Source organism: Drosophila nasuta, chromosome 2L (genome assembly GCF_023558535.2).
Source record: "Drosophila nasuta strain 15112-1781.00 chromosome 2L, ASM2355853v1, whole genome shotgun sequence".
NCBI lineage: Eukaryota > Metazoa > Arthropoda > Insecta > Diptera > Drosophilidae > Drosophila > Drosophila nasuta.
Genome location: NC_083455.1, coordinates 17,377,453 through 17,390,028, shown reverse-complemented (window position 1 = coordinate 17,390,028; position 12,576 = coordinate 17,377,453). Strand labels below are relative to the sequence as shown.

At 35.8% G+C, this 12,576-nt stretch overlaps 1 protein-coding gene across 2 annotated transcripts in view; it reads right to left on the bottom strand.

Annotated features, from left to right (window-relative positions):
- Positions 1-12,576, bottom strand: part of LOC132794752 (CUGBP Elav-like family member 2) — a 146,087-nt gene that overhangs the window by 98,118 nt on the left and 35,393 nt on the right. For both annotated transcript variants that reach the window (XR_009633331.1, XM_060805065.1), the window contains exon 2: positions 7,340-8,296. Coding sequence is in view for 1 of the 2 variants with exons in the window: in XM_060805065.1 (XP_060661048.1) it covers positions 7,340-8,091 (752 nt within the window). In the remaining variant the exon portion in view is untranslated. The remainder of the gene's footprint in view (positions 1-7,339; positions 8,297-12,576) is intronic.

Here is a 12,576-nt window from a genome sequence, read left to right as displayed (position 1 = left end):
GTCGAGTGTACTCGACTGTGAGATACCCGCTACCCATTTTGAATAAAAGCAATATATTTTGCGGTATATTTCTCAAAATATACCAAATATACTACTAAAAACCAAAAAAAAATATACCAAATGGTATATTTGGTATATCGATATAGTACCGCATTCAAAATATACCATAGACAGCACAATATACCAGACTGTCGGCCAAAGCAAATTAGACCCCTAGTAAGTAGGTGTTTTTGCCCATACAAAAGTATTTCTTTAATAACTTCGACAATTTTTATCTGATCGCAACCAAATTTTTAGGAATCATAACTACTATAGTAATTATTATATATACCAAAATTCGTAACTCTAGCTTTAAAATTACGCTTGTTATTCGATTTTTTTTATTTGCGGGGGCGGAAGGGGGCGTGGCAAAAATTTGAAACAAACTTGATCTGCGTGCAAACATAACAAATGTTGTCGGAAAAAAATTATAGCTCTATCTCTTATAGTCTCTGAGATCTAGGTGTTCATACGGACAGACGGACGGACACACAGACGGACAGACACACAGACGGACAGACGGACATGGCTAGATCGTCTCGGCTGTTGAAGCTGATCAAGAATATATATACTTTATAGGGTCGGAGATGCCTCCTTCTGCCTGTTACATACATTTCCTGCCGGCACAAAGTTATAATACCCTTCTACCCTATGGGTAGCGGGTATAAAAATGTTTGCACAAAAAGTGAAAGCATTAATAAAATAACCAACAGCAGCAGCTATGCTATAGTTTTTCTCCCATTTTTTTTTTTACTTCTAGTTGTTGCCACATTTTTTTGTCTTCAATTCTTTTTCTATTGCATGCAAGCGCCTCGAAAATTGCGGTTAGTTTTGTTCGGCTTCTTTTGCAAGTGTTTGCTGGTGTTTGCTCTGTATGTGTGTGTGTGAATTTTTTGTAACTGCGTTGCGGTCTCTGGCTACAGTTGGCTGTGCCAGGCAAGAGGCAAAAGGAGAGGAACGAGCCTTCTCTTCACGTTTTCCCAGGCCAAACGAACCGATTTCAACCCAACGTAGTACACCACAATGGCAAAACAAAAGCTGCAAAGCTGTTACCCATTTTCAAACCAAAAACCAACGTTTCCACTTCCTCTTTTTCCCTCCCTCTCTCACTCCCTCTTCTTCCACAAACAATAAAGCTAGACCCACCCCAACAAGCTGTGCGCTGTCTGTGTCTCAGTATGCGTCTGCTTGCGTTTGTGCTGTGTGTGTGTGTGTGTGTGTGTGTGTGTGTGTGTGTGTGTGTGTGTGTGTGTGTGTGTGTGTGTGTGTGTGTGTGTGTGTGTGTGTGTGTCTGCTTGCCGCCATTTGGTTCATTGATTTTGGTGTGGAAATGAACTTTGCTAGTTTTTTGGGTTTTTGCGGCGTCGTCAGCGCTTCTAGTTGCAAAATTTTCCTTTTTCTCGGTTTGGTTTTTTTTTTTTTTTTCTTTCAGTTGCCCCTAGATTTTCGGCACTTTGTAAGCATTATTTGTTTTCGCTTTTATTTATGTTGCGGTCTGTTTTGTTTATCATGCAATTTTTATTTCTCCAACTGGTATTCAGGGCTGTGCCAAAGGAAATTGCAGTCAAGGTGCTAACAACGAAAACTGTTTTCAGTATTAATGAAATTAGTTTTTTACAGCAATGTTATCAACAATATTTCACTAGCAATAAATGCATTTTAGTTTCTAACTTTTCTACTGAAAATTTACATTACATAATCCTGATAAACGGCAGCCATAGATCAAAAATGATAATACTAACAATTTCATTTATATTTCTTTCAATCAAACTAACATGTGATAGATCTTTGCATTTAGAACTGACAACGAAAACTTTCATATTTCATTTTCAGCAATGACTAAAACAAGATTTTTCACTCAAATATTTGCCAAACAAAGGACTGAAGGGTAAACCGGGCGTTGGGTCAGAACGCGCATAGTCAAATATCACGTATACGTCAAAACATCATGCACCCCCAAATTCCACACATGCATATAATTTATGTGCAACTTCTTTTTATTTAAATAACAAATTTTTGCCAAATAGCATGAACAATGAAACCCATATGCAAAATAGATATGCTAACCCAGCAAAAATCCCCATCATAAACACACAAATGCCCAAAAATTTCAGCATTTTTGCATATAACATTTTCATAAAATAATAAAGGTGAAGAGTTTACACACACACACATGCATATGTTTTCTGTATTTAACCAAGATAAATGCAGCAACGGAGCTTTATATATAGTTATGCAAATGTCAACCGAAAGAGACAAGGCTAAAATTCAGCCAGGAAAATATGATAAAAATATGTTACTGATTTTGATTTCACTGCAACGCTGAAAGTGTTTGCTTAGTGGGTTAAATGACCGGCATTGCCCGCGGCACACTGAGGTGTCATAAACCCAGCTGCATCTTATTTAGTCCCTGACTCGAGGGTCAAACACGAACACGGCAAAACTTAAAGCGAAGGTTGCAACAACTCAAATGCAACACAGCTGCTGCCACCGGGAGTTCAAAAACAACATGCTGAGTGGGTGCTATGTACAAAATTGTTACTCTGCTATTGTTGTTGTTGTTCTTTCTTTATGCATAATAGACAATGTGCACACAACCCAAGCCCAACACTCGTGTGGTCTTCTAAAGGCTGAATTTTATGTAGAAAACGCGAATATCTCCATATGCAAGCTCATGCTCCTAGCATTACTCTATAAACAGCTGAGTATATGAGTTTTTTGAGGGAATATAATATAATATAACTGCTAATAGAAATAGGTGGAACTGCTAATTGTTTAGATTGAAAAATTATCAAAAATAAGCCGAAAGCCTTTGCAGCGAGTACTTCAGTAATTTATTATATCTAACCTTTTGAAATAAATATATTATCAAAGAGAATTAGAAAGACTTAAGCGCTCTTTAGTTATGACAACGGACAGGATGGATTTAGATAAATGGAAGTTACCATTAATAAAACATTTTTTTTATATTATTTTGCTTCTCTATAATACATAAGTTTAGTTATTTTTCGAATTAGTTTAAGTCCTCGCTATAGCTTTTTACCATGAGTTAAGCGTTAATTTGCTTTAACTTATTAGCAAATATTATTGCACTTCACTTTGGAACTCATTTAAAGATTATTGGATTCAGCATATCAACATTATATAAATACGCTTCATATCAGAAATCGTTTAATGTTCATTATCGATTTTGATTTAAGTAAATGTGTCTCCATTTAAGATTAATTATAGTACTTTATTAAATCTTAATGTTTTTCAAATTATAAATACAAATATTAAGCTCGCTCCATTTAACATTATAAAAATTACTGTATCGAAGGTGTTCAAAATATTTACTTTATTAAATCTTAATGCTTTTCAAATTATAAATACAAATATTAAGCTCGCTCCATTTAACATTATATAACATTCAAAATATTAATACAATTATTTAGCTATGTTAACTTCATTGTTCTCGAATTTATTCTATTAATCTATACTCTCTTTATTTTATTCAACCTAGACTAATATCTTAGCGTATTTACGAGCCAACTAGGCTTCACATAACCTTTTCACCGACTTTTGCACTTACTTCCTGCCCACAGGCACACACACATGCATTCAAAAATACATACACACACACTAGACAACACTTGTCTCATACATATGCAAGTCTCACTCATTCGCTACGACGACGTCGACGTCGCTTGGAGAAATGTTTGTTCGCTTACGTGTCCGAGAGCCTGCCTTTTGCTACTTTCTCCCCCCACCTCTGTGGGCTTTCTCCTCTGCGTAGCCACTTTAATAAATGAAAAACCATCCACAGCTTTTGTTGACTTCCATGCATTTGTTCATATATATATGTATATGTGTTGTGTCTGTGTTGTTTCTGCTTATTTGCAAAAGGCGCTTTTTGTCGCTCAGTTTTCACTTTCACTGCAAACGGCATATTTACGTAATTATTATGGAAAGTCGCTTGCCTTCGACGATTATATGAAATTTAACCAGCTTATCTAGTCTACTGATTTCTCTACTTTATTTCTCTGTAGCAACTAATTGGACTGATGCCTCGACACATGCAAATCCCTCGTTTCTCACTGATTTCGATTACCCAACGAACTGAACTGGGCACCTGACTCTTTTAAGGCTAATTGCATTACGACACGCGCTTTAAAGTCAATGAACGGTGCCAACACAGCTGCAGCAAGAAACACGCAAATGTCACAACAAAACTGCAAGTACAATAAACATAAAATGTCAAATGCATATGTTGTTGTGTGCGCACTTCAGCAATTTTTATCATACAATAATAAAAATAAACATCAACTCTCATTTCAAGCATAAAAATAGTTCAGAGGTGCAGCTCACTGCAAGAAATGGGAATTAAAAACGCAAATGTAAATTCAAATAAAATGCTAATAAATAAGGGCGCGACCACGCAACAAGTCAAGTTTTGTATAATCTGCTTTAACTATGAATTCAAATGCGTCATCAACTTTGGAATTTATTTTTAGCTATTTTCTTAATGATATAAATTGGATAAATAAATTTGTTTTTTACTTTCGTTTGCTTTTCCATTGTTGAAAATTTTGGAATAAATAAGAAGTAGGATGAATTACAACATTTCTTAAAAAGTCACTCTTGATTGCTTAAAATACTTGGCCACATTTTTATGTTTAATTATATTGTTTACAGTCACAAACTTCTCCTGCAATCACATTATTTTGCCGCCTAAATTCTTAGAACTATTTTGCTTTCAGTGTAATTTTGTTAGGAGCCAAGAACTGTCAAGGCGGCGCCTAGACCAAACGCCCAAAAATATTAGCATGTGTGAAAGGCGGGTCACAATCGAGGCTAAGAAGTGTTGGTTGAGAAAACGGGCAAAAGACGCTCTTAGTCATAAAGTCAAAGGGCTCTTTTAGTGGGCAACAAATCAAAGTGAAACATGAAAACAATATGTCAAATGGATATTATACATTAAATTAGTTAAGACTCCTCTCCCCTCTCTCTCTCTCTCTTTTTGGCACTAAAATGCACATGTATAATAAAGTTAAATGCCAGATGTGTATCTACTTCTATGTATTTCGCTTTATGTGTGCGTGTTCGCTTTTTCACTTCCTTTTCTCTACCTTCTGCTTAAGACGTTGTTACAACATCGCCCAGCAGCAATTTGTCACGTGAATTTCAGTTTGTTTTTGTTGTTGTTGTCAAGGTGTTGTACTCTATTGTTGTTGTGACATTTTCGTTTGCAAACAAATTACAACTGCTCAGAGTCACATACGAAATTGTGTTGCACGCTTTCAGGCGTCCGTTTTTTGTACCTTGTTTTCATTGTCTCTTTTCTAGAATTGGTTTGTTTCTTGTTTTTCTTGACGTGTTTGTTCTTGCCAGACACATAACATGACAGAGTTACAAACTGACTCTAGACACAGCATTTGTGCTCGAAATAAATGTGCTCCAAAATGAACTCAATCAACGATAGTTCACAGACAATCAACAAGTGTGCTTGGACACAAGCTTCATATTTAATTTGTAATTAATGCTGATTTATGCACACTTAATACCCATTAAAACCCATGAAACTGATGAGCGGAAAGTCTGATAAGCTAGACGCGTGTTGAATCATCGCCAATACTCGTATTGATAAATGCGATAACTATTTATTATGCTGCGCTCTTTGTAGTCCATCATTTTTGAACTGCTCCCAATTAATAATAACACTTTAAATTATTATGTTCAAATTGATGACTAATTAAAAGACAATATTTTATGCTCGAAATTAAATATTTAGCAATGACTTTGCATGGTTGAGGAGTGGTCAAATTAATTGAGCCATTCGTTAAAACAGGAATGCATGAGATTTTTCCGATTAAATAAATTTCCATTAATAAAGTATCAAAGATTGTCAAACTGTTTATCTGAACTATTAAAGTATTTTAAGGAACAAGAAATTGTAACATAGAATAGTGATATTGTAGTATAAATTAAAGGAAATTGGAAAGTAAAATATATATTTAATGTAATAGTAGATTCTTGTCCGAATTATTGAATTTAAAATTCAATGTAAATGCCAAAGCATAATTTAGATATAGTTGACTATTGGTTTAATTAATGTATTTAAAAAGATTTATTTCAATATTTTTATATGCAATAATCTTGAGCTGCAATTGTATGTTTTAACTATATCTTAGTTTAGTATAGAATATAACTCATACTTACAATAATAATAAACAAATATAATAAAGATTGTTTTCTAATGAATGAATTCCAAGAGTATTTGACAGTATTTTAATATAATACTTTTTGAGTCGCAATTATTTGTTTTAACTCTATTTTAGTGTACTACATAATTGAATTCTTAATTATAATAAATAATTTTAAAAAAATAAGCTTTCTTTATAAAGCTACAATACAAACAGGGAAAATGAACAAATTCATATAGTACAATAATATACTGAATTGCAACTAAAATAGCTCTTCACAAATAAATAGGATTTTTGCTGCATTGTTTATCAGAAAAGTGATGCCATAAAGTAAGGAATCAATTTAAAAAAGAAGTGGAACAATAAAACTATGTAAAATTTATGGTATTTTATAGTTCAAAAATATACTGAATTTCCCAAATAAAATGCATCTTTTTGAAAGTTGTCTATCAGAAAAGTAACGCCATTAATCGCAAATAAAGTTGAAACAGAATTGGTATAATATTATTGCGTTAAAGTTAATGATATCGTGTCAGCAATTGAATGTAGTTAACAACAGTTCATGAAAGTGCTGCTCACGTCAAGTCAATACATATTGATGAGCTTTAGAGCTAATAATAGAAGTGCAAAGTTACTTGAACTGTTGTCTGACTCATTCACATCATGCCTCGCTGATGTGAGGGAAATGAGGGATTTAATGCACACCTGAGTGCACAGCACATCAAATGCATTCATGTGCAATTGCAAAACCAACTCTTGCAACTCCCCTGATGATATACTCTATACGATATATATATACATTATATACCTACATATATACACATATTTATTTTAATGCATTTTCACTGTATGACCATTAAAGGGGTAAACTGAAGTTTGTTGTGCTGCTTGTTGATTTTAGTTAATGAAATAAGTTTGTCTTTTTGTGAAGTGCAGACATGCAATGTATGGAATGAAATGGGAAAACAAAACAGTAAAAAAAATATGAGGATTAAAGTGGTAATTAGTCAAGTATTTATTTGTGGCATGCGTGATGATGATTTTTTTTGGGAGTGTGTGTGTGTGAATGTTGTAGTTGTTGTTGTTTTGGTAAGGCTGTGGGCGAGGCACACACTCACCTATCCCTCAGGCAAATTTTGTACTCTTGCTGTGAGTCGTGATCACTGTTGCAGCTATCATTAAAATTAACCGACGCTTGTCGCTCACGCTCCTGCTGCTGTTGCATATTGATCAGCTGCTTGTGAAACAATTCCTGTTGCGTTTGCAGCAGCTCCTGATGATGATCCTGCAGCGCTGCCAAATGTGATAACTGTTGTTGATATGCCTGCTGCTGTTGATTTTGCTGTTGTTGCTGCTGTTGCACCACTGGCGAAATTGGTCGCAATGGACGCTGATAGGGATGATGATAGTGTTGCGGCCTGGTCGCAACTCCTCCTGTTGTTGTTGTTGTTGTTGTTCCACCACCATTGCCACCATTACTCGTTGCTTTGCCCGTCGTCAGTGTATGCATATTGTTGCTGCTACGCCGATGACTCAAGAGTGTTAGACAACTTTTTGTGTCGACATCCGCCAGCCCAAATTCCAATTCAGCCTGCGCTTGCTGTTCGTAGGCGTGTTGAGCTTGCTGCAAACGTTCGCGTTCATTTCGCGGTGAATTTGCCAATTGTTCGGCGGGCGGTTCAATTTCCACAGCGGAATAATCATAATCGAGCTGATGATGTCGCTGCCCATGATGCAGATGATGATGCTGATGCGCTGGATGATGTGCATTATTTGTTGGCTTATTGCCATTGGCGCTGGCCGCCACGGCGCCTGTGCCCGGCGTCGCTTTGGCTATTTTACCGGCAAGCGCGTCCAGAGAGCTCAGCATCGTTCAACTTGCAATGTCTCTCTTTCTCTCTCTCTGTCTTTCGCCAGTTAGCTGTCTCTTCTTTCTTTACACCCACAGAAAGTTGCTCGCGCTTTTTCTCGCTTTTCCTTTTAGTGTTTCTTTTTTTGCTTTGTTGTCTCTCCCGCTCTCACTCTTTGTACACACACTTTTTTCTAGGCTTTTGCTTTATTTATTGCTTATTTGCCTGAGGGATAAAGTTGGGAGGCAAAGAGAGATTGCAAATTGGATTAGTACAAAAAAAAAGTACGACGACAGCATGAAATTATTAGTATAGATGATGACCTTGACAATCACACACACAGACAAACACACTCATACACTCACAACCCCTTCTGAAAATGAACTAAAAATGAGGAAAAGAAAAGTTTGCTCGCTCGCTCACTCTCCATCGCTTTCTTTGTCTAGTTCAGTCGCATTGTCTTTGTGCTTTCGCCTCTCTCTCGCTTTTATGTGTCATGTGCACTGACATTTGCGTTCATCATTGTCCTTTAACTCGCCTACGTGTGTAGTCCACCCTTTTGAAGAGTGTGTGCCGAGTGTATAAGAGTGTGTGTGCATTGCATTTGTGTTTATTTTGTAGCTTAGGTCAGCTACATTTCACTTAAGCTGCTGCTAGAGAACTCGAGCTACAAAATGCCAACGCACAAACATAAAACGAACACACACACACACACACACAGAACATCGTGCATTCACTTACACATACACACTCACGTGCCTAGAGTGTGTGGTTGTAAAATGCAAACACTTGAGCCATAGAAAGCAACACTGAATGCCAGCAACAGCAGCAGCAACAGCAGCAACAGCAATGGCATTTGAGAGCCAAGTATGTGGACTGTGTCTGTCTCTGTGTGCGTGTCCCTTGAGGCCAACTGAGACTCTCTCTTCCTTCTCTCTCTCTTTGTCTATCAGTGTACCTCACTTTTATGGTCAGCATTTTGCGAGATTTTTGAATGATGCTGCCGTTGCTGCTGTCGATGGCCTCGCTCTCAGTACATCAGGCATTGCACACAAATGAAGCAGCCAAATGAAATGATTTTTCATGGCAAACATGCGAAACAAGAAGCCTGAATGATAAACAGATTTTGATTACATGAAGAAAGCCCAATTGATTCCTGATACGGGTGCGAAATGCAGCAAATGCCTCTGCCCAAAAAAAAAGAGCAACCAAAATTGATGAACTTCGAAGCGAAGGAAAAAGTGAATGTAGCAAGAAAAGGCAAAGCAATTCAATCAAGTGAACAATTTATGTTTGATGATCTTCAAAGAACTGTTAAAAAAAGAGTGGAGCCTCATACGATATCAACAAAGTGCTCAAGAAGCGGATTCTTAACAGTAATTGAAGCGTTCTAACAATTTCATATAATAACTTTTATATATTTAATTTCTTGTAATCAAATAAAAATTGTCCTTTATTTAACAAATAAGAATGTCAACTACCCTCGACTGATAAAAAGCAATAAGTGTGGTATCATTTTATAAAATATACACAATTAACATAATAAATATACTGAAATATGCCAAATATTTGATATACCACTAAATTTCAAATATACCACAAAGCACAAAATATGCCAGATTGTCAAAATTTTGTTTTGTCACTATTAGTTTCTGTAAACTTCTTTTTGCGATCCCTCTTAAAAATAAATATACTAGTTGAGTATGGTGTAGACCAAATAAATCGAAAGGAGCTTATTTTAGCCTTTTTCTAACCATGTTAAATTAGTGTATTGGAATTTTATTAGTAACTAATTTTTCTAAATTAACTTTTCCTAATCTGGAAATTTATTCATATTACATTAATATATTTATTAAGCGAATTATGTGGTTATGTGGTGTAATTTCTAGTAAATAAGTATTCAAAGTCTCTGTAAATTAAGCTTACTTTAACACATTATTTATAGCAAATACAAGATAAGTCAAATTTTAAGAGCATGTCTGTTAAACAATTTTCTATTTAAATTGTCACACTGAGCACGTAGTAAACCGTGTGTCTCAGGTTATTTTATATAATTACAATCTCCTGTTTTTTTGCTAATTAAGCGCAAAAAAGCCTGAGCATATATAATAAATCAGTTTTTATGCTGCAGCGCAAGGATGACTTCCTGCATTCAGAGCAACATCCTGAACAACATCCCAACATCCACAACAACAACAATAACGAGAGAGCTACAACACTACACGAGAGAGGCACGATATAATGCCATGTAATAAGAAAGCAACATTTACAAAAGCCAAATGCATACAATACAAGTACATATGTAAGGTATATACAGATATAGCCAGTATATATCTGTATGTAATTCGACTTGATATAGCTGTGTATATGTCCCATACATAAGGAAAAGTGCGCGGCGCGTGTAAATTGCAAAGAGTAAAATCTTGTGAAGGCAAATTCCTTTCAAATGCAACCATTTCCTTGGCACACACAGACACACACGCACAACTACTTAAACTTGCAACAGTGTATAGTGCACACACATACACACACATGCTTACAAATGTACTGTGCACACTCGAAGCACTCTTAAAGCGAGAGAAAGAGTGGGAATGCAATGCCAGGCTGTTGGCCGGGTGGCTAAATTTACACAGCGCATTCAAGTTGACTTTTATATGTCATACAACAAACAGCAAACCAACACATGCCCCTCTCTCTTTCCCCTCTTCTCTTCCTCCTCCACAGACGAGTAGCATGCAAAGCATTCACAAACGAATGGCTAGACAACAACACACAGTGTTAGCTCGTCCTGCGGCCGAGTTTCCGAGCCGAGTCCAAAGTACGTCGTAGTAGCAATGAAAGAAAGCTCACCAAGCAACCAAGCAAGCAACCAACAACAATGCAGCACAGTGTAAAAGATACTAAACAAACATTCTAGTTTAGATACTTGCAACAAATTGTGCACAGGGCTAGTGAACTGCTAGCCAAGCCAAGCTATTGAAGAAGCAGGTGTGTTGTGTACTCTCCTCCTCTCTCCTTCATTGTATTGCTGCTTGTGTGAATGAGACTTAACCAAAAAGCTTGTAAGATGCTTTTGCCATGAGCTCTACTCCGTTCTGTACTGTTCTGTTGTGGTCAAGTTGCAACTACATACTTGAATGCCAACTGGCCGCAGAGTGCAGTAGCCTTTCAACATTATTATTGTAAAACCATTGAAAAGCGCTTTAAGCCAACAGATGATTGATAGTCACTTCACGTATCTTTTTCTCTGTCTATCTTGCTCCTCGTTTTGTCTAACCCACAAAAGTATGCAATATATATTTAACTAAACGAGTGTTTAATTTGTTGCTCAGGCATTTTCTTTAACAAGCTTTATGGCTCTCAAGTATTTACTAAATTGAAAACACCTGCTGCCCACAAAATGCTCTTTTCATTCTTCCAACAATTAAAGCTAATACATTTTTATTCTCATAAATTATTGGCAAATTGTTCATTTACTTTTTGAACCACAGATCATTTTTAAATTTCAAACTATTTAGCGCTTGCTATATAATTTTTGTTTTAAGGTGTCATTAAAAAATTTAGTTATAGATATAATTTTTAGTATGAAAACTCAACATTTGTTTGTTAAAAAATTTTATGTTAAAGCTGAATTTTAAATTCAGTTTATTTTCCTCAATGATTAATGATATTGCGTTTTAATTGCATATTAGAAACTCTTGCATTTTAAATTCAGGTTTTTTCTCTCTATGAGTATCTCATTTACATTTATTTTCGAATTTAAATATATTAAATTTTTACTTATGAAACTCTATATTCTTAAATTAACATTTTTCTAGGAATTCAACAAATCTGTTTAATAATAAATTTTTAAATGATATGAAAATTCAGCTATTTCCCTTCTAAGAGTTTTCCCCTTGAGATTTATTTTAAAAACTATGCCAAGTCTGCGACTTAATTAGCCAAGTTTGCCGCAACAAGAACCTCCGCTTGAGACAACAGCAGACGGCATCTTTTGTTTTATTTCTCATTTTATTTTCTTCTCCATATTTTTCATTAGTCAGCAAAGCTGTCGCATAATAGAATTTGAAAAGGCTTTAAAAACTAGCTGTGCAATGTTATCAAACTGGCGAATGGAATGAAGCAAAAAAAAAGAAATGGGGGAATAGAAAATGCGCGCCAAAGCCAGAAAAATGAATAAAGAGAAGCGAAGCAAAGAGAGAAAAACAAAAAAGGAATGGTGACTGCAGCGTCAAAGACAAGCGCCATAACCCAAAAACATAAATCCTTTGCAAAATAAATAAAGCAAATGGCAAGAGAAATGAATATGCTGCTGTCTCTCTCTAGCTTTCGCGCGATGCGAAACTACGCGAATTTCCCAGACTACACACACACACAGAGACACACACACTGGTATGCAAGTGAGAAGGAAATCTAAGTGGAAAAAGTTGATAAGCGGCGACTACAACGAGGAGAACTGCTTTCTAACACCCAACTCAGGAAAGAGACTATTGAATGGCGCTTGG